This window comes from Varanus komodoensis, unplaced genomic scaffold (assembly GCF_004798865.1).
Source record: "Varanus komodoensis strain SLA01 unplaced genomic scaffold, ASM479886v1 scaffold6_4, whole genome shotgun sequence".
In the NCBI taxonomy this organism is placed as follows: Eukaryota; Metazoa; Chordata; class Lepidosauria; order Squamata; family Varanidae; genus Varanus; species Varanus komodoensis.
The window spans coordinates 21,269,346-21,292,306 of NW_025336347.1; the positions used below are offsets into that span (position 1 = coordinate 21,269,346).

Consider the following 22,961-nt stretch of genomic DNA (forward strand, 5'->3'; position numbering starts at 1 on the left):
TTTCAACCATTTTCTGCTCCCTTGTTGTAAAGTGTGACTAGTATGGTTTGCCAACATTTTTCCTACTAGCTTCGATGGACTTTTAACTGCTGCATACTGTGTGTAAATTAAGTTAGGCTCCTGAAATTCAGCAATGTGGGGACAGGAGGTTGGTTGGTAGTTGGTTAAGAAAAGCACCATCTGCAGCTTCTACACAACTATTAAAAGTATTAACACTCTATTTTGCATTTGCCTCTGGTCATACTTCCTTTGCAGATTGGCTCACTCACTAAATCTCTCTGTTATTCTGACTGGCAAGCCAACTCTCCCTCAAAGAAAAAGATCTGCCTTCATTTATAGTTATGCTGTTTATTTACCCATGGTTTACAATCAAAGCTTCATTCTACTGAAGGACTTACATCTACACCCACACAAATTAAAATTATTACATAACAAAAACAAAACAGTGTTAACTAGGTTGTGATTTCATTTCTTGCTTTTGCATGCATGCCAGCAAACTGTACATTATATTGTAGGAAGGGAAGTGGGGCATTGAGAAAGGGGGAAAAAAGTTCCATTTATTTCCAGGGTTAAAGTTTACATAGATGGGAGAGCCAGAGTCAGTAACTTTGCATTGGCTCTATCACTACCCTCAAAGCAAGACCTGGCTCGGGTGTAGATTCTGGTTCTCCATTTCTTTGTGATCTTAGCCACCTTCTTAACCCAAAGTTCCTAAAGGTACAGTTCCATACTGCTCAGGGCATGCAAAGGATTTTTTTTCTGCCAGACTGCATAGGACCACAGTCTAAATTAGCCAGATCAGGGATCAAATAGCACAGCTTACCAATTGTTATAGAAGTAGTGATGCTGTGCATTTCAGTATTGTACAGCCAGCATTAAGACAGTGGGCTATTCCGGCTGCCATCTAACATTTAAAACAGCATCAGCAATAGATTAGATACAGTAAGATAACAGTGAGTAGGCTTTAGGCTGGGAAGGATTGACAGCAAAAGGAGAAGGGGGTGGCAGAGGATGAGGTGGCTGGATGGAGCCACTGGGGCAGTGGGTGTGGGCTTGGGTGGACGCTGCGGGATGGAGGGCAGGAGAGCCTGGGGGAATGTTGTCTGTGGGGTCGCAATGGGTCGGGCGTGACTTTGCGATTCAACAGCAGCAGCAGACGACGACTTGAGGCTTGTATGACTGGTGCTGCTTTTTCCTATAACCACCAGCTGGATCCAGATGCAATGCAGTGACTCAAGAATTGCAGCATGATCATCGCTGTTCCTTATTTGATTTAAATTGCTGCCTCCCGACCACTGAAAAATGCACTCGGTGTGCTTCTGAGCACGAGCTCAGGCCAGGAATCAGTTTTCAGTACCAGAGCTGAAGCTTGCCCATGTATCCTTCTGCTGGTACATCTCTGGTTTCTCTAAGAGACTTGTTGCTGCTGTTGCTCAGCCAATGGAAATCAGAACCTCTTGGAGATCAGTTGCAAACTACCAGCAGATGCTAACTCACTCACTGTCTTTCCACCCTTGCTTATAAAGAACATAGAAGCGATATGGTGCTGGTTTAAAGGGTGTGTAGTTTCATCTGGCCAAGTGTCAGAGGGAAGAACCCAGAGATGGATAAAAGGCATCATCACACGGATGAGCAGGCAAGAGTCACATCTCACAGGGGCCATTGCCACCTCCCTGGATCCTGAGCAGGACCAATGGGATTGCACTTCCAGCAGAAGATGATGCTACTGGATAAACTGCATCCACACACCCAGCATATGAAAGATCCATTATAATCAGGATGCAATAATGTGATGGTACAGAAAATCAGCCGTTTCTCTTCCAGATCCAGCAGCTGAGGTAACATCTTTCCAGCATGCCAAGCAGTGGATCTGAAGGTGTGGCCTGAAGCAAAACCAGTCTTTTCTTGATTTGATCTGACTACAGTCTGTTCCACTCTGGGTGGGGCTTAATCAGAACCAGGGGCGAGTGACATCCAATTCCAAGGTCAGGGTTCTTTCGCAGAAGGTATGAAGAAATGTCAGTGTTCTGCTCAGCAAGAGCAGTGTACATGCTCTTTCCAATCAAGACATGATAGCATGGATTTCTGGTTTAGTTTTAGTTAAACTCTGCAGGATGGGATTCTTCTGCACTGTTGTCGGTCTCACTAGCCAAAGCCTCAGGCCTGGCCACAACCTCAAACTTCTCCACTCCACTTCTCCCCAAAATCCAGCTGCTTCCATGCTGCAACTTGAGCAGGAGAAACCTTGGTGGAGTCATTTGGCTGATGCTTCCCAGGTGCGGCCAAGCTGGAATTGCCCCTTGGAGGGGCTGCCAGGTGAAATTCCAGCATGTTCGGTGAAAACGGGTGGCTGGGGAACGATTGTACTGCATTAGCTGTGGAGAGAAAGGGGGAAAAGGAAATAATAAAGATCACAGCTGCTGGGGAAGCCTGCATTTCTGTGTGCCAGTTGCTCAACAGAGAATCCTGGGGGGACAAGTGGAAGTATCCCACCTGCTAGATGGCCTTTGAGCCAGTGGCATGTTCTTTCAAGAAAGAAGTCTGGCCCTGGGTCTATCTAGGCCAGCGTTGCCACCAATATGGGAGCTGAGTAGTATGATGGGGTACATACATTGCATTTACCAATGCATCCATGCAGTGAGGATGAGGAGGCCGGGTGGGGGTGGATATCTCATCAGCAGAGCATGTGCAGAATGTCCGAGGCCATTATCTTCATGCCAACCCCCAGAAGTGCCACTGACAAGCATAACAGGCAGTGCCCTTTCCCAGCCTCAGGTCCCCATGGGTTGTTGAACAATTCCCATCATCCCTGACCATGCCACCTGGTGGCTGGAGATCATTACATTAAGGCCCCTGTGGCGAAGAGAGACTAAGCTAGGTGGGCATACAACCTGGCCTGGACAAAGGCAGCTTCTCATGTTACACTGAATGAAAACCCAACATCTGCCTCCCTTTTAACAGCTGTGAAGATGTGCTTCTAGATGGATGGTACCTGCAGAGAAGCCCACTCATGTGTTTCTGCATCACTCAGCGATCATGAAGGGGCCATAGCTCAGTCTGGCAGAGCATCTACGTTGCCTTCAGAAGGACCCAAGCTCAATCCCTGCTATCTCCAGTTAGTTTCTAACTTAAATTTAAATGTTAGAAGGACCACGGGGAATTAGCAAGAGAAAGAGCCTTCTCAGCCTGAGACCCTCTGCCAATGAGAGCACAGAACACTCAGAAGGATGGAGAAACAGCCCGACCTGGTGTAGGGTAGCCTCATCTGTTCCTGTTGTCTCTGTATGATCATTTACTCTGGCCTTGCTTCTTTCCAGTCATCATTCTCAAGGGGAAGGGGGGATTGTGTTGTGTCTCTGCAGCTGTGATTATATCAGAAGTCAGTCAGTACTCCAGAGATAGCAAAAATTGCTTGCCCTTGGGAGAGGGTGACCAGTGCATCTCTGCATGAGTTACTGTATCGAGTATGCCATCTTCCCTTCAGGAAGCACCTCCAAAGCAGCAACTCCTGCAAAAGCTCAGGTGTGGACTCTACCAAGGGGGGGGGGGTCAGATCTTACATTCCCACTGTATATAATAAGTAGTCCTTTTTCTAGAAAGTGTTTCCATTTTTTTTTTAAATGTAAACTAGCCATTAGATGTTTGAGAAATGCAGATTTAAAGTTATTACTGTTTGGGGAGAAGAGGAAGATGGGCATTTGTAATGGGAAAGAAGACTTCTGGTAGGATTTACATTCAGTGTAGGATGTATATTCAGATAGCAAATTGAACGAGGCAAGAGCTCCTTCTAAAGTTCATATGTTAGAAGAAACATCATAGCTTTATTGCAATGATATGCCAGAACTCAGCTTTCCAGAACTGATAACCATTTATCCCTGATGTATACCTATTTTCAGTGCAATTCTATTTATTTCTGCTCAGAAATAAGTCCCACTAAGTTCACTGGGCTTACTCCCAAGTAAAGGGGAATAAGATGGCAGTTTTAAGGGTTTTCAGGTAAGGAGATTCTAAAACAGCCTTCTCTAATCATGTATCCTCTGGATGTTTTGGCCTTCAACTTCCCTAAAACCCAGCAAGTATGGCTAATGATCGGGGATGAAGGGCATTGTACTCCCAACAGCTCTGGACAGCATCAGGGTGGAGAAAGCTGATCTAAAACCTCTCCAGCCTACTATCCAGAGATGCCCAAGCAGAGCTCAGCTTCCTGGGCTGCTGGGAATTGCAGTCCAAACTCTGGAGGGACCCCAGTTGTCCACCCATGTCTTATCCCTTGTAAGGTACATGATTGGTGCACATGAAGCTCTCGGGCCAGTTCCCAGGCCACTTCAGGGGCAAAATATCCTAAAAAGAGAACTTTCGTGTACTCACCATCTGCAGACCTCTCTGACGCTTTCCTAGAGAAAGAGAGAAAAGATGACATGAGACGGATAGGTCAGAAGGGTTATCTTGTCTGCAGTGTTGTGGTGGTGAATTCTGAAGTGCATTCCCCAAAGCCACACCTGCCTGGAAAATCAAAACGTTCTGGCAGTGTGTTGCTGCCAGGTCCAGTACTTTTCACACCCACAGAAGCAGGTCTGCCATAAAACTAATGGGTCACAAATGTCCATTCAGCACAGTCATATCAAAAATGCTTTGCATTCTGCCACGGATAGCTTGCAGTAATCTATCATTCCCGGGAAAACCTTTCCTTATCCCTCCTGAGTTGTAGACACAGCGCACACATAATGGCAGCAAATCATGGGTCAATTACGCACCTCTCACATGGAACAACTGTGGTGCAGTGGCTAAGAGTGTGGGACTGAGACGTGAGCAATCTGGGTTCTAGTCCCTGCTTAGCCACGGAGTCAGCTGAGTGACCTTGGGCCAGTTACTGACTCTCAACCCAACCTACCTCACAGGGTTGTTGTTGTGGGGATAAGATTGAGAGCAGCAGGAGGAGAATTATCTAAGTCACTCTGAGTTCTTTGTAAGAAAAAAGTGGGATATAAATCTAATCAATAAGCAACAGCAAAGAGTAAATTAATCCACAAATTGCAGGGTTATTGCAGTGCACCATTCTAACTATGCCACCTCCAATTGGCTCGATTGAAGTTGCTCTGTGTGGTGTGAACCTGGACAGAGTTAATTGTGGATTAACTCACAAATTCAGCTCTCATTGATAGGTTAATTTTGGGGTGTTTAAGCCATGATTATCTCATAGTGGCTGGGTTAACTCATCATGGAGTAAGCTCTGGTCAGAGGCTGCATATTTACAATGGTGGTGGCACACACTACAGCGAATTGTGGGTTAATAATTTGCTGCCATTACATGGGAACTGGGCCTCTGCAACAATTGCAATTAAACCCAGAAAGAGCAGAGAAGTTGGGGAAGGAGGCAGTACAATGAAAAAGGAGGGCATGAGCTGCTAGAAAAGGGGAGGAAACAAGGTAAAAATTGGATTGACTAATGTATAGGTACATGTGCATATCGAGAAAAAACTCCTGTAATTTAAATAGAAATTGAATACATCTCCCCAGAGTGGAGGATCAGGTAAAAAGCAGGTGGCGCCCTTCCACGTACATGTCCACAGACACGTGTCGCTGCACCTGCCACTGGCTCACCTGGATCCTGGGTGCTGTTTATTCCCGAGAACCAGGAGGGGCTGGCTTCAGTCCAGGCCAAGGCAACGTGAGCCCGCACCGCCCCAGGCCACCTTACCTAATTGCTGGCCTGCCGGTGATCAGTCACGGGGAGGGCGGCGCCCCGATTTCCTTCCCGTCCCCACGTGCCACGCCAGGGATCGCCCAATCACCCTCCTCTGCCTGACGAGCTGCGGCCGGATTCCCTGCCGCATGAGGTCATGAAGTGCAGCCAGCTCCACCTCTAGGAATTTACAAGCTGCCTGCTTTAATGACGTCGCATGGCGCAGAGGTGGCTGGCCATGCCATGAGCTTTGCTCCTGCACCGCGGCCGGGCCTCGGGCCTCTTAATAATTTCAGTGCAGGGACGTACACGAGGCGGCTGCAGCAGAAACAATGAACGTTGCTGTCGGATGGGGTACGGAGCCTCGCATCGCCACAGCTTCATCGCAGCAGCTGCGTTCACTTCATCGGATTCATCTAATCCTTGCAAGAAAAGGGTACGACGGGGCGACGTCCAGCGGGGTTGCTTGGCACCCGCTGCATTCCGAGGGTTGCAAGCATGCTTTCCGTGGAGTGTGGGAGCAGTATAGGAGCTAAGACGTCTTCACAACACTCAGCCTATTTTGGCGATCCGAGTGTTTTACACTGGCTCATGAGGAGAGGAGCCAGGGCTACTCCCAAGATCCCTCACAGGGCGACAATGTCTTGCCCATCCCCCCTCCCCCCCACCTGCTGGAATGCCTCCTGCTCAGTGCCAGCTCCGCGGTTGGACTTGCAACCTCGGAACTGCAGCCAGAACCAAAGGTGCAAGAGCTTCAGGCCCAGCTCCAACCTAGCAGTACTTCTCAGATTATCCCATGGCTGCCTAGACAGTGTCTAGTGACCATAGGACTGTGCCCTAAATCTGTTAGACTCCTCTGACATTTTAAAGACCTAGTTTTAACTCAAATTAATTAACTCGGATTAAGGATAAACAAATCATAGGACTGCCAACTTTTCTCTAGTAGGACTCTTGCTAGAAACTCTACCACAGCTTTCCATTTTATACCCCACCTGTCCTCCACTCTTGGAGCAATGCACACAGTTCTTTCCCTTCCCCTGTCCTGAGATTTTTATTCTCATGTCAACCCTCTAAGGTCAGTTAGACAGAATTAGGCCAAAACCACTCTCTGGCTGAGTGGGGGTTGAACTTCCTAGTGGAGCTTGATAGCCTCCGTGAATTTGGCTAACCTATTTAAAATACCCCAAATGCTGGCCACGTCTACTTCTTTAAAAAGTGAATTCCACAGCTTAAGTATGCATAGCATAAAGAACTACTCTCTTGACACTCCAGTCATTCTATTCCAGAGAAAGACCCTCCGTTCTATAGGGTGTAAGAGAGGATTGTCAGTTTTGTAAGCTTTTAGTCCCCGTGGCTGTGCCTTAAGCCGCAAGCAGTGATGATGAATATTTGTGACCAGGCAGTGAAACTTTTTGCCAGCTAGTTCTGAAGATCCAGCTGTTGATAAAGGCACAAGAGCTGGCCAGGCTGGCTTTGGTCATTTGGCGACTGTACTGCCCATGTGCCTTGTGGTGCCAGTCATCCAGCCTATGCTGTGGGATAACTGGAGTAGTGGTGATGCCGGAATGGAGAAGGAATGGGCAGGAGCTCTTCATTTCAGTGAGAGATTCCAGGACACACCCGCCAACCCCTTCCACGTCTAGAGAGAGAAAAAGGCCAGCAGCTCCCATCACTGATGTCCCTCGCATTCCCCAGCCAGCCTCAGGCCCACAGGGCATCGTGAAACAGGCTGGGGAAGTTCTGAAGCAGCCTTCTCCAATAAGGTGCCACCCAGATTCTTTTTGGACTACAGCTCCTAACACAGCTTCCCATCAGCCACGGTGGTTGGGCCCAGGCTGGGGTTGTAACCCAAAACATCTGGAAGCTAACACATTGCAGAAGACTGATGTAAACCAGGGATGGGCGACTGGTGGCCCTCCAGATGCTGTTGGACTACAGCTCCCATCCCTCCCTGCAAGTATGGCCAGCAGGGAGGAATGGTGGGACTTGTAGTCTAACACCATCTGGAGGGCCACTAGTTACCCATTCCTGGAACAGGCAAGTGAAGCTGGGCTACTTTGTGAGCCATTGGATCACCAAATTTAAAGACAGATTCCAAGCAGCAAGCGGGCACTCCATGTGCCATGAGGTCACTGCTGGGCGGATGCCAGGTATACTTTCCCCCAGGAATATCGGATGCCAGTCCTGATTGTTTGCAATGATGTCACACGGGACTAATTAGCAGAAGTCTTTTTCTAGCACTTCCGCATGTTTGAAACACGAGACGCCTCCGGTCTGCTAGGTCGCTTGCGTATGTCAGAGCCACGCAGGGTCCCAGTTTCTGATCTCAGTTCTCCCAGCTGGACTGCAGGCATCTTGAAGGAACGAGGCTGCACAATTCAGGGTTGGGAGACATGTCTTGCCATGCTAGAGCTGAAGTCCCAAACCTCTGGAGATCTTTTTGCCCACCCTGAGTTTGAGGCTTCAGGTCATACCCCTACCGGTAGCACCCCAGTTACTGGTGTTGATCCCTGGCAAGGTGTCCCGTGATGACCTAGACCCAGGACACGGGCCTTTAGCTGCCCCCGCCCCCCCCCCCCCCGCAGCGGGAGAGAGGGCAGCCGTTCCGGCATCCACCCACTGCCTTGCTGTGCAACGCACCTGAACTCTTTCTCCACAGCTGCAAGTGAGGGAGGGGCCCGATGACAGAACTGGGGAGGATTCGGAAGCCTGGCCTAGGATAAGCAGGGTGAAGAAAACAGTTTCGGCAGCCTCATCGGTTTAGCAGAACAAGGACTGCAGCTTATGCTGCTCACAGTCAGAGCAGGACTGCTGAACTGCTGAACCTCTCTCAGCCCGAGGGCCAAATTCAGTTTCAGAGAAGCTCTCCAGGGCTGCACTCCAGTGATGGGCAGGGACACAGGCAGGACAGAAGGCCCAGATAGCAAAACTACTTGCCTAATTTAGCTTAAAGCTCAAGACTTGGACAATGCATTTCAACCTTTTAGGGGGTGGGGGGACATTGCAAACACTGGGAAACCACAAATGATCAGTGGTTGGGGAAGGGGGTGGTCGTCGGGGGCCCCCAGATGGGGTTGATTTGGGTTGCAAGTTGAGGGCTCGACAGCTCTGCCTCACACCATTTGGAGAGTTTATAGTGCTTGGTCAACTGGTCTGATGGCATTTTCATAAACAGAAGTAAGAATACTTTCCAGCTTTCTGTCGGGCCCCTACAGATGCCAGCAATGTGGTATTTGGAGGGCTAGAGTAGACTCCCCCAGCCTCAAGTCCTGCATCCATGTGTGCTTGCAGCTCCTGGAATTCTGTCTGGGGGATTCTGGGACTTGCAGTCCAACACATCTGGAGAACCCAGCTTGAGGGTAGAGATTCATTTTAGATTCATTAAAAGGTTTTGGTGGTGGTCAGTTTGCATTTCACATGTTGATTCCTCTAAGGGAGACACTAGCGCCACTGGCTGCAAATCAAGCATCTGGGCTTCTTGCTACGGATGGTGGTTCGCCCTCTATTGCAGGTGGCAGCGGTTGAAATCTGACACTCCAGTGCAACTTAAAACGACAATTTCCACATCTTTTGTGAAGCTTTTTTTTTTTAATGTGCTGTGTCCAAGGTACAGTTTTCCACCATTCCATTTTGCCAGCGATCCTTGTGCTCCAGTTCAAAGTGGGTGTGCCATCTGTTCTCATTCATTATTGAAATCCCAATCCCCTGTTGGTGCAGAACTGTGAGTCCATCTGCCACAACTTAGATTCCATCTACCACTTTATTATTTTACTAAAGACGCTGCTCATATATTCTGACTCTTTTGCAACAAAAGGGCCCAGGGCTGTTCAACCTGTCCTCGGGTGATGATATTGCTTTCAAAATGCTTCCGTTCTCAAGGGACCAGTGATCATTAGATCTGCAGAACACCTCTGGGCAGGCTCAGCCAGATCAAGGCATAAGCCTTCATTACAGGGCCCCTAATCACAGCTTCCTACTGATCTGCCACTCTGCCAGACAAATTTTCCATCAGCTGACTCTCCTCTTCCCTTTTGCTCTCCTCTCTTGTGTGCATTCTTCTAACCTTTCAGACTTGGTCCTCAGGGGTGAGGACTCTGCAAGGCACCAAACCAAATCCCTTGGAAAAAAATAAGGAAGGCTGCAAGCCTAAACCCAATTCTCTGGAAGTAATGAAATCTGTAGAGCCTGCTTCTGACTAGACACGGATTGCACTATTATCAGGTGAAACAACATGCAGATAGAGGGGGCAGACAGTAGATCGCTGGACTTCAGTTCCCAGAAACTCTTAAAGTGTCACTCAGGGCTAGGAATGCTGGGAGTTGAAGTCCAGAACATCTGGGGAGCTACATTCTTCACACGGATGGTGGAAAAGCTGGAACAGCATAGTCCCTTGCCAAGATAGACAATGTAGCTCTGCACTCCCCTTTCTATGTAACTGCTCATGTGCAGAGTGCTTCTATTACAGCTGTTTCTTGGAGGAAGGCAGGGGTCTGAAGAAGAAGCGTGCCTATGTTCTTGGGGTGAATGATCAACAACAGGGCCATAAAAAACGAAAAAGCATGCACGCGGGTAGAATAATAACACACCCCTCCTTTCATAGGAGCCATAATGGCAGGTCCTACCAGTGCCGGCCGTAATTGCCCCAGAGGTCCCACAAGCAGGGTGGCTAGCAGCTGCTGCTTCTCAGCTATGTAACTGTGGGCAATTAACACAACGCTGTTGAGCGTGATGATAGGTAGGTGGCTGGCCAAGCCATGAGCAAGCAGCTGTGGGTGGGGGACGGGGCGAGCGGCACGCACATCCTGTGCTTCAGGCCGTATCTGATCCTGAGCACTCTGAAGGGACGTTCACCTCTGAGGCTCTAGGGACCGGGTGGCTATTCATTACTGGCAATGACAGTGGGCATTAGGTCAGGCACAGGTGCCAAAGCATAAGCAACCTGGCTTGGGCTGAGAGGAGATAATCATACTGCTGCGGTTGTTACGAGGCATAAAACACAGCCATGGCCTTCTTAAAGGGTTCTCTTCTGCTGCTGACCTACTTCCTGTATTTCAGGCGCATCCCCACCCCGCTTCTCTTCTCCTCATCCTTTGCCTCTTCCTGAGGAACAGAGCCGGGGTTGAGGGTCGGCGTGACTGGGCACCCGCCAAGGCCTCGCAGCCTCCCCCGCAAATGAGCGCCCTGGAGTTGCTCCCCACACCACTGCTCGCTCACCTGCCTCGCTCCAGCCCAGACGAGGGAGGCAGTGAGAAGCAGGAGATGCCGCTGGCCACTGGTGGCAAGTGAAAGCGGGTGAGTGGCCATGGCAGCTTTCATCAAAGCTGCTTTGTCCGACGGCCCTGCAAGCTTTCAGCAGACATTGCTTAGGAACCCAGGAGCCTGAAACAGAGCAAAACCTGCTGGCCGTTGACCCCAGGACTGTCAGCTCTGGCAGGCAGCAGCTCTGCAGGGCTTCAGGCAGGAGATGCTGGGACTGAACTGGGGACCTTCTGTATGCAGTGCAGGCGCTGTGCACCCCACGGCTGCTCTTCCACTAATATGGCTCTTCCTTCCAGGTTTGGGGGACGGGGACGAGCCAGGTGGGATGGGCTACTTGGATTTTGCTGGCTAGCATGGTTTCATGAGTGATGTTGTCTACTGGAAGCTTTTATTTCATCCATTTATTAATTTGACCAATTTATGGCCTGCTTTTCAGGGGATAAAGCCTTCATACAGCGGAGTGCAACATGCTTAAAAATGCAAAAGGGGTGCAAAATGGGGGAGAGGAGCGCCGGGACCGGGAGGGCCAGGCAGATGCCAGGGCTGTGGTTGGCCCACATGCTCAGACCGACACACTCCCCACGCAGCTGTTCTCAATGCTCTCCCAGAATGCAGACCAGGAATCTCATCTTAAATCTGAAGTTGTTCTAACATTGTCAGGATTTTAGCAGTCATATAAACTTTTGCTCATTTTGTCCTGCCTCAAACAGTCTTTGCAATATTAAGGATTATTATTATTATTAAGGGATATTAAGGATCTGGAATCCATGTTGAAAGTCTTGTTTCCCATGTACACTTTAGAAATGCTAATGCTTTTGGAGGTACACTCTTAGATATGCTAATGTTTGTCCTGAAGATTCTCTTTGTATTGTGTTGTCTCAGTCCCATTCAATCCCTTTTGTTTTATTCTCATGTGCTTCTAGCAAACATCCCCCACCCCTCCTCCCAACTGTGTATGCAATTGATGGGTTATAAAAGCATCTTGTACAGACTCAACCTTTGTAGTCCCTTTGGGAACTGCCTACACACTCATGTATTTCCTGTATGCCTGAATAAACTGTATATGTTCTTTTGATTGTACATCCCCAGCAGACTCTCTTGGGGTGTTTTTTTCCCCTCTTGACACATCACTGGGGAAGGAAAGATGCAAAACCCCCACCAGTGCTGCTATAATGCTAAGTGCAGTTGAGGAAGCAGGGAAAGCAAGGAAAACCTCTGATAGGAGATGTCCTGAGCTGAGAAGCAAGGGGGACAGTCCCAGCAGAAAGGTGGTGGGCCAGGCAGAGATGCTGGCTGGCTGTAACTGGCCCATGGGCCGAAGGATCGCCATCTCAGCTCTAACTGCTACAAAGTCTGCAGACAGGGCTTACTCCTATTGAAAGCAATGGGGTCACTCCTACTCCATCAGATCCTGTTCAGGGCCTACCTGAAGCCAGCCCTGCTTCTAGCAAAGGTAGCCTGCAAATAGCACGGCTAATCAACAAGGCCGAATAGGACCTTTCCAGCCCCAGGACCAACAAGGCTCAAAGCGTCTGAGTTTCAGGGACAGGTCACCACAGCTCACACACAGTTCCTGGCAGTCCCTGCACAGCTGTTGCTTTATACACCTTGTCTGTCTTGAACTGCAAGGCAACACTTCTTTTTCACTGTGTAGGAGAAGGTGAAGCAACCAAAGGGAAAGTATTTGTGGATGCAACAGATAAATGATGGCTAGTGCAATCTGAGGGCGGTGGATCCGATAATTGAATTCCCACAGCCTGAGATTCTCCCATTCAGACTCCAGGGGATGGGATGGCCGGTGGGCAACCCAGATGCAGCGGTGGGCAACCTAGATGCAGCGTTCTTTCTTATCGTATTCTACTTTTAGTAGGCACAAGCTGAGGAAGGTGTATTTTATCAGATCATTTCTCTCTCTCGCGCACACACACTCACGCTCCTGGGGCAATGTTATATGTATATTGAGACAGGCAAGGCTTCCCGTCTGGGAAGATAAACCATTCAAAGTAAAAAAAGAGGAGTCTGGAAATCGAAACTTGTATCTGAGCTGGCAATTGAACCAAGTGCACTTCCAATGCAAATAGAAACTTGTATCTGAACTGGCAATGGAATCAAGTGCACTTCCAGTGCAAATAGGTCCTTTGCACCAGGGAAACCAATCCTGATAACAGCAAGCTTTGTATACACACAACTTGCTTGGGATCCACATAGGTACACATGCAAGAGGAGAAGCTATTTTGTATTTTTAAATGCTAAAACAAGATCAATTAATCAGTACATGCCAACGTGAATAAAAATGTTTCCAGCATGTGCCTAAATGGCCATATAGTCGTCACATGCTTTATTTCTAGGCAGAGAGTATTCCATAGAGTTGGCACTGGGAAATGGTAATTTGAAGTAAAGCTACTAATGTCTACATTGATATTATATGCAAATATCAGCTTTGTTGGATGTTGCCATTTTGTTCTGATCTTTCTTCATACTTTTCGCTGTTTTTTGTGCTGTAGGAAGTTTTCTCCCTAACCGTCTCCTACCCTGAGGATTCTGGTTAGGGTTGCCAACTTCTTTACCAGCTCATGCAGCTGTGCCTTTAATACAGCAGCTTGATCTGCAGACATGAGCCAGTGAGAATGCTTATTTCCACATCTTGAAAAAAAACACCCGCTGATTTATTCAGTTCAAACTCCAGTAAGAACACAGAGCCTGTTTCAAATGTCGAGATCTCTGCTCCATAAATGTCCATTCTACCCATTTCTCTTGCACCTGGCTTGCATAGTCACCTCTCCACCCTTGGTTGTTCTTGACCTTGCTCCTATAGCAGCCTGGCTGGGGACTATGCTTGTTTCCATTCACGAAAAGAACAGGACCAGACTGGATACTGGACGGCTGGTTACCCTAGAAAGCGCACTTAAGTTGGAGCTGAAGTCCTTTGATTACATTTGTAACCCTACAAAGTTGGATGCACCTGTAGCTGATAAAAATCCAGCACATTTACTGAAAGTGTTTCTGAATTACAGTAGGCAACACTAGAAACTGGTTATGGGTAGGTAACTAGGGACCTCCAGATGCTTTGTCTTCAAATCCCATAACCCCTTACCATTGCCTGTGCTAGCTGAGCCTGATGGGAGTTGTAGTCAGAACCATTGGGAAGGTACCAGGTTGCCTGCCCCCAGGAGGAATACTCTCATTAAAGCACTTCAGCAAAGGCCATTGTCTTTAGAGCACCTGTATCATGATAATCCCGTGTGCAGTGTGGCGTTCCCCCCACTTTTCTGGCCCTGCACATATGTCTTTAACAGGGACTGGTTCACATGTAATAGCACTTGAGAATGTGCTGGCATTTCACGTGAACACTAACTACATCATAGCTTAACTGTGAGTTCTTAAACATTAACACCTCGGAGTTCAAACCATAGATTCTCTTCCTGGGTTGTTTGTGGTTAACTCTTCATAGTTAAACTATTGCACTGAGTTCACATATAATAGCAACCCATACTCTCGGGTGTTAAGTGCAGACCAGGCCAATATCTGTATTTCATCGTTTTCTTGCCCTTCTTTTATGATGGCTCCTGGCCCTTCCAGCTCTACTATTCCATGGTCCATCCCTCCCTTTTATCTTCAAAATAGCCCTAGGTTAGGCTGACGGAAAACTACTGGCCAAAGGTCAGGGGCTATTATTTGGCTATTTTTACAAGGTGTCTTTCCCAGTCAACTAAGCCAGACTGTATTGTTTATGGTCCCTTTACGTTTCTGCTTTTCTCCGTGCTACTGTCTCAGGCAAATGGGAATGGGGCATTCCAGAGTAATTGGGGTAATTGTGCATTTTACATGTGAGATTTTACTCTATTGACATTTTATGTCTTGGTTTTATCTCTAACTTTACCATCATGTCATTGTTGGGTTAATGACCATAGTATTTAATAAACTTAAATCCTACATTGTTTATGGTGTTTGTGAAGTGACTCCAGTAGTTTTGCTTTATGCTGGTCTGTGACTGTGGTTTGGTTTGGCAAATGGGGATGGGGCATTCCAAAGTATTTGGGGTAATTGTGCATTTTACATGTAGACATCAGGGGTGGGCTGTCTAAAGACAGGATGGTGGTGCATCTAAGTGATGCTCTAAACTCCTGCTTTGATTGACTTGTTGCAAGTCGGAGCCCTTGAGATGTGCTGGGCTACAGCTCAGAATATGTGAGCTCAGATTGCATTCAGTCTATTCCATTGGTGTTTCCTCACGGTAGGATGACTTTCATTCTGCCAACCACTCATTGACAGAATCTGCTCTCGCTGGCTTTCTTTCCCTCCCTCCCTCTTTTTCTTTTTCTTTTAAGGATGTTCAAGAATTGTGTTCCTCTTGCACTGAAGTGCATTAACGCAAATACACCATAGCTACAAAGCAAAACATGGGTCAGAGAGTCTATGCAATTGACAAGAGCCAGTCCACTGCAGAATCCACAGGTCAGATTCAAGTGAATCCAACCTTGTGTGAATACATTGCAGATTTCTCTGACCTCCCCTACAGTTCCCATCACCCTGAGCCAACATGATGGGGCTGTATTCCAAGCAATGCGAAGGGTTGTGGGAGGCTGGGGCAGGAAGTTTCTTCCAGTTCTGCAGAGATCTCCCCCCTCTGATGCCTCCACGTCAGTCACCGTGTGGACCCAGCCTCCCTCGTGCTGCCATATAAGTAGTGGCAGTTTTTCTTGGACACTCTGTCCTCACTTTGTCTATCGGTTTGGGGCATTCCAGGTTTTCCACATGACTGGGATGCCACTGCTCCCCTTTTGCTATGGCTGCCTATCCTGGGAGGGGCCCTCCTGTGGGGGCAACTCAGGCAGGAGAAGCTGCCTCAGTGCACCAGGCAGAGGCAACCTTGGCTTGCCCTTGAAGTGCTCTTTGCCGAGTCAGGCTGTGTGGTGTAGTGGTTAGGCGCACGGGATTGGGACTTAAGCAACCCAGTTCTAGTCCCTGCTCAGCCATGGAGCCCACTGAATGACTTTGGGCCAGTCACAGACTCTCAACTCAACCCACCTCGCAGGGTTGTTGTTGTGAGGATAAGACTGAAGGAGGAGAATGGTGTCAGCCGCTTTGAGTTCTTTCAAAAAGAGAACAGTGGCATATAAATCTAATAAATAAATAAACAGCTGGTTCCATATTCTTTGTACCAGCAGTAGGTAACGGGTGCTTACCAAAAGTTTTGAACTACACTCCCCATCGGTTCCAGGCAGCTTGCCCACATGCGCAAGGATGACGGGGGCTGTAGGACAAACAGCCTGGAAGGCTGCCCACCTCTGCTGTACGCTGACAGGCAGCAGCATTTCAGGCAGGAGATCCCAGGCATTTTGTCTGGGCCCTTTTGCAGGAGGAGCGAGCACCCCGAGCAGGAGGAGCAGCCCCGTCCCTCGCTCAGCAGAAACAGATCGGCCTCCTTTGAGGAATCTCAGGCACAAATGGCATCCTGGGGATGATTTCACCCGAAAAACAGGGCCAAAGGGTTACCTCCCTCCACTGGCACTGATTACATGCTCCTGGCTCTATGGGCTTGCCATCTGTCCAAACTGAGCAGGAGCCAATCACATATTCTTGTCATCTCATCAAGCCGTCTTGGAGTGAAGCTGCAGCCAATAGCCCCCCTCGCACACCCGGTCTCCTGTCACAGAATGGCAGAATCTTAAGTGGGAAGGCACCTTCGGGGTCACCCCGTCCAGCCCCTGCTGGGTGGCCCCATCAGTGCCTTTCCATGCATGGGAACAGAAGAGAAGCCCCGCAGGATCAGGCCCACGGTCCAGCTGAGCCAGCCTTCTGCTCACACAGTGGCCAACCAGGTGGTTTCTGGGAAGGCCACAGGTAGGACGTGAACATAATGATGTTCGCCACAAGTCTCTGATTTTAACTGGTGACCACACACAGGCTTCAGCAGAAATAAAATAATGATAGTCCCTTTACAATTGTCATTTTCCCGTTCTGACAGAGATCCTTTGCTTTTAAGAGTAGGGGTAACAGGCAGAAATTTAACATGAGGCATTTTTCTCCCATCTCCATATCTGGTGCTGGGGGAAAGTTTCACCTGTTGAATTTCAGCTGGTTCAACAACTAGTAAAGGAACAAGAAAGGCAGCAGTGCTAGGAACCTTCCCACCAATTTTCTCTCCAGAGTTTTCTGCTCTTTATGCTTTGACATTTAAAAAAGGATAAGAACTAAAGCAGAGATTAAATGGGGACACGCCAAGCGGCTTTCATAGCAAACAAAAGCAACATGCACACACATTTGAATGCTGGCAAATTTAGGTCACTTCTTTAACAAAATATCCTGGTGCTTTCATTTCTAAAAGAAAAGGTGCTGAGCAAATGCTTGACTGGAAATCACACCTTCTGCCTTGAATGCCCTTCTCTCAATGACAAAGCCCAGCTACTTAGAGGCTTGCCACTTTGCACATGCTCAGAGAACTTTTACTATTGCTTGCCATGCTCCCGGACTGAACCCTGGCTTTGACCAAGGCAACTGAGCCTCCCCAACTCCGCTGGCCGCCAGGTCATACCTTCTTCTCCTGGATGCTGACCACGGGCTTCCACCCGCCGCGGCGCCTCCGGGACTTGGGCACAAGGGGCACCTGGGCCGTCTTGGCATTGAGGTGCTGGGTGATCTTGACCTCCACGGCCAGCTTGACGTTGGTCCGGAGGTTCTTCCTTTCAAAGACCGCCTTGCACTGGGGGCAGGACAGCGCCTGGGGGCCCTTCCCCGCGGCCGCCGCCGCCGCCGCCTCCCAGTGGCGGGTGATGCAGGCCCGGCAGTAGCTGTGGTCGCAGTCCAGGATCACCGGGTCCTTGAAGTGACCCCTGCAGGCGGGGCAGATGGCCGCTCTCTGCAGCTCGGCCACCAGCCCTTTGCCCTCCATGGCGCGCGCGGAACAAGCCGCCCCGGCGCGCGGGGCCGCGCTTTATGGGGGGGGCGGGGCCCAGGCCGGGGAGCGGCGCCTCCGCGGCAGGTAAACAAGCCTTGCGTAAGCGGCCCGTCCCGCCACTCTGCGGCTTGGCTTCCTGCGCCGGTGTGGATGCGGCAGGAACAGCCTCCGGGAGAAAGGACGGGTTTCTCGTTTGTTTTGCGCAGACGTTGGGCTCTCTTCGTTCCTACCTGTCAGCGCCACAGGGGAGCAGGAATGGGGCCAAGGCTGCAGCGGAGGTTTTAATCTGCAGCACGAGGGCAGGATCCTGATTGCCATCTCCACCTGCCTCCTTGGGCTTTGCAGCTCTGCCCCAAACTGGAAGTGGATCCAAGGACCTCTGGTAAACAAAGGCATGTGCGGCGTGCAGAGCACGCCCTTGCCTTCCAGAAAATGCAGCTGCTGGTAACATATTCTACAGCTATCTTCGAGTTACTGTATTTTCCGTAGATAATTTTGTCCCCAAACTCTGAGGTTTTTTTATAGAGGACAGCAGCTATGGCAGAATCAATCAATGCCCTGCATTGCAGAATCGATTGCTCTACTATAATCTAAGGACTATTGTAGAATCAGTCGATCTGGTGTGATCCAGAGGCTATTGCAGAATAAAGTAATCCAGGAGGGTGGCTGGAGATGATGGATCACCCACCTGGAAGGTGTCAGGTTGGGGATGGCTGCAGCAGTGTGCAACATGCAGCAGTTGAAGGTCATAAACTGATCACTGGCAGGAGAAAATAAAGGTGTCGCAAGAACATCTCCATTTTCATTTGGTGGAGGCGGTGATGTAGATTAGAACGGGGCAGCAGCTATTTCAGATTAGTGGATCCACAATTCAAAGCTGCCATCTTGTGCAGGTGGTCCTAGACCTCTGGGCAGAACTCTTGCAAATGCGCAGCAAAGGCAAAACTGACCTGCCTAGTCAGGAAAGGAAAGCAGTGGCTGCTGAGGCCACCACCTGCGAGGTTCCTCGTGACCCGACAACACTTTAGAGATATTTGATGGGAATAAGAGAAACAAACCCCACCCAAGGTGCGCCTTGTTACCTGCCTCTTGTCAAGGGCTTGGCATTTCTCCCAGCTTTTTGGCAGGCGCTGTACTGTTTGTTTTGCCAATGGTATGTTCTGAATTCAACAGAATGTCATTTTCTACAGGAAACAAGAGCCCACCCTGTCTGTCCGGCTTTGCTACATATACCCCACCCAACCGACACTCGCTCCTGCACATCTGCCAGCCTTCTGCTCTCCCACCCCCCGAAATCTCCCTCTTCCCATGACCACATGGCCATGCTAGCTGGGAATTTCAGAAGCTGCAGTGCAACACACCTGCGGGGCACCAGGGAAGGGAAGTTGCAGGTTTTGTGTTTCCCAGCATACATTTTAAATCTGCTGAATGTCTGGCCTTTGCAAAGTTGTTACAGGCTTGGATGCCCTTCTTGCAGGGGATAAAACATGTCGGCTGGACAGAATCTGATTCCATGAAATGTACACTGCTCAGAGAACCCTAACAGGGCTATAGGTACAGTCTATAAATTAAACAAACGAACAATCACTCTTTCCCCCCTGTGCCTGAAACCACGCTCTATACAATGCTCACATCTGCATCCTTTGCCGCCCAAACTACCTTTCCCCTGGCCGCCTTTGGCTGAGCTGCTCATCTAACTTCCCCACTAACTGAAGCACTTTATGTAAGACACAGAAACAGAGAAACAGAGCGAGTCAGAAGGGACCTCCTGGGCCGTCTAGTCTGACCCCTGGCTCCAGCCGGCTCTGTTCATGACATGCCCATCATGTGCATGTCTAGCCTATCCTGAACACCCGCACTGATGGGGCCTCAACCGCCCCCCCGTGGAGGCCCATCCACATCCTGGGCACTTCTCTTTCCTCCCCCATCTGTATGGTTCCTGCACTTGCTTCTCCATCCCTTCCACTTCCTCTGTCAACCTTAGCTTGAAAGCTCCTTGCATATGATATCGGCCTGTATCATCATCATCATCAATTATGATGATAATTATTGATGATGATGATGATCAATTATTGATGATGATGATGGTAGAATGCACGATAGTACCAAGACTGTGAAATCTAGATATCTGAGATTCAGTAAACATACTAAGGGGACCCTAGGAGTGGGCCCCATGGGATGACTTTAGCTTTAAACTCATTAATTTTCATGCACATTATTTCCATGTGGTCGAAGCCCGCCGTAATATCTTCAGACACTCACAGCAGACCACCCTGTTCAGAGCGCAGCTTTGCAGTCCTTGCAGTCAGAAGCCATGAGAGCCTAGTGGGGCTGGGAGAGAGATTAAGGCTTCTTCCTCTTCCCAACTGTGAGGCAGCCTACCTGGGGGAGGGGGTGGAAGGGAGTAGACAGTAGTAGACCCCCCCTTCCTGGGGGGGGCTGGGGGTGCCAGCAGGCATGGCCTCGCTCCGACAGGGCACATATGATTCATCCACCTCTGACAGCTCACACCCACAGACTTTCCTCACAATGGTGAGATGTATTCCTGCTTAAAATATGATAATTATCCCTGAATCTGAAATTTTATGCAAATAAACATATTTTTTGGTGATGCATATCATCTTTTTTTCTTTTTGCACAGATTGGAATAGCTGGATCCATTTGCTAGTAAGATCAAGTAATAGTAACAATAGAATATTGTTAGGAATCTTGGGCTTAATTATTTCCATTTGTATTTCATTTAAAAATAAAAGGCAAGAAGAAGTGTGGATTTTGAATCATACGGGACTAGGAGAGCAAGTTTTCATTTCTCTGCTCAGGATGGCAGGATATTTCAGTTCTGCTTTCAAATCTGTCAGGGAAGTAGCAATTTGGACATGGCTGACCTTTCAAGAAGGCTCATGTTTGTGGTCTGTTGTTTCAGTCCTATGTTTCACTTCTGGTTTTTTTTCTTTTTCACTTCTATGCTCCTAGACTAGGGTGGCCACTTGTGAACTGCCAAAGGGAAAAAAGAGGATATGCATCACCAAAAAAAAAAAAAAAAGGGAATGTCTGTTTGCATAAGATTTACCTATTATATTTTAAAGGGGAATACATTTCCCCATTGCCTAGGTGCCAAGTATTAATGGACACTTTTGGAGCCTTTTTGTTCTTTTTCTGACCGTTCTTTAAGGTTCTGTAATGCAGGCTTCATCTGGACAGCCCTCCAAATAGAGGATGTCTTCAAAGTGGAGGGCAACCCTCTGGGCAGCACTCAAAAGCAAACAAGCACCCGTGTACCAAGGGTCTGATTCAGTTTCAGGCAGCTTCTTCTATTGCACTCTGTTCTGGAAAAGGCCTTAGAAAGAATCCTCCTTCGATCTTTCAGCTTATGTACAGAAAAACTTTTTCAGTGGCGGCATCATCCTGTGAAGTGCCCTTCCGAGAACGGCTCACCTGGTGCTTTGTGATGCTCTTCTGCCGCCAGGTGAAGACCTCTTTATTTCCCAGGCCTTTGAGAATGGCTTGCAGTACACGGCATAGAGAATGCAGGTTGCTACAGAAGAGAGAACGTGGAAGCAGATGCCGCTCTGTGGGGCAAAGCTGCCACTGCTTGGCTGGAAGGCCGTAGGACCAGCTCAAGGTGGTTTGCTGCATAAGCCAGAGCAGCAGGCGGCATCCCTTTCCTCCAGACCACGGTGCATCAGTATGCGTGTCCGAGGTGCCGGCGCAAGACCTTTCGTGTGCAATGGAAGAATTCAGGCTTGCTCAGAAAAGTGCTAATTTAGGGCCACCTGTTCTTGAGGGCTCACCACTGCAGGAGTCCCTGGTGTGGCCAGCAAGTCTTGAGAAGAAGGTGTGCTCAACAGCTGGGCTCTTTGGAGTTGTGGGGCCAGACCCAGCCAGAGTAGACCCATTGAGACCAACAGGAATCAAGCTAGTCAAGGCTCGTGTGAGATCTATTGATTTCCATGGGTCTGTTCTAAGTCTAGCCACAACTGGGGATATTGCCCCTACTACCAAAGCACTAATGCAGTTATTGTCCCAGGCAGGGGCAATTCACTGTTCCCCACCCATGGGCACTAGTAGCACCTCTTCCTTTTTCAAACATCGACACCACACTTTTTTGGTTTAAGGACCTTCCCAAAGCAGATTATAGAGATATTAAGACTAAATATCTACCGCCCCTACCCCATCCCCTTTTTGTAAAGCTACTGCCAGGGCAAAAATTAAAATGCCGAGTTACACTGCAACTGCTCTGAGGTTTATGTGAACAGAGCCAGCCTCAAAGTCTGCACTGAAAAACAGTAATACAACAGACCAGAGAGACTGTTCACATAAGTGGAATACTAGTTTACTCGGTATATAAAGAGGACAGACAGACAGTTATTACCATGATAGGATGATAGTGTTTGGAAAGCTTTTTGCCCAGAGTTATTGGCATTATGTTCCCAAAGAGCTCATAAAACAATCAACAGAGAAATGTTTCTTGTTCTCAGCATAACCACACTTCATTTCAAATTGATTCAATCTTAGGTCGAGATGCTATCAGGGCAGGACTTTGAGGCAGAAGTCTGGGGCTCCACGCAGCAGAGTGAGCAGGAGGGCCCCCCAAATGTAGCAGGAACTGCTGTCTACACTGGGGAGGAAGCGAAATGCTACACATGACCTTCTAACAAAGCAGGATAGGGCATAAGGGCAGAGTCCCATATTACTGAACTCCATGATTGAGTCTAGAAAATCTTCCATTCCAGTGGATTAGCAACAATTAAGCACTTTGCTCAAAATGAGTGCATACTGTCATCATTAATTGCTATGTATGGGCCTCCCTATCCCAAAGGTGCAGTTTATCTGTCATCACTCTGAATTTGCATGTGATGAAAGGTAAGAGATTTTAACCTCATTTTTTCCAGATCGTATGTTGGGCACACTTTACATATGGCTATGAGCCCAACTTAAGAGTTACATGCTTTACGTAGATTTAGCTGTGCCAAATATTTGCAGGGCTTGATTTTGAGAATGAAAACTGGACTCTTCTTTGAGAACCGGACAATAAATGATAAGCTAAAATTACAGGAAGGAAGATTATGGTTTAATGTTGAAATGCTGAAACATAAAAATACCAGCTTTTCTGCCAAGAAG

The 22,961-nt window shown here is 48.5% G+C and overlaps 1 protein-coding gene across 1 annotated transcript; it reads right to left on the minus strand.

The window, feature by feature from the left end:
• Positions 1-328: 328 nt before the first annotated feature.
• Positions 329-17,834, minus strand: RNF39 (ring finger protein 39). The gene is made up of 4 exons (XM_044451741.1): positions 17,478-17,834; positions 4,369-4,394; positions 3,246-3,362; positions 329-2,375 (listed from the first exon to the last, which is right to left on the minus strand). The coding sequence occupies exons 1-3, from the start codon at positions 17,832-17,834 to the stop codon at positions 3,293-3,295; spliced, it is 453 nt and encodes a 150-aa protein (XP_044307676.1). The 3' UTR covers positions 329-2,375; positions 3,246-3,292.
• Between the last annotated feature and the right edge of the window lie 5,127 nt (positions 17,835-22,961).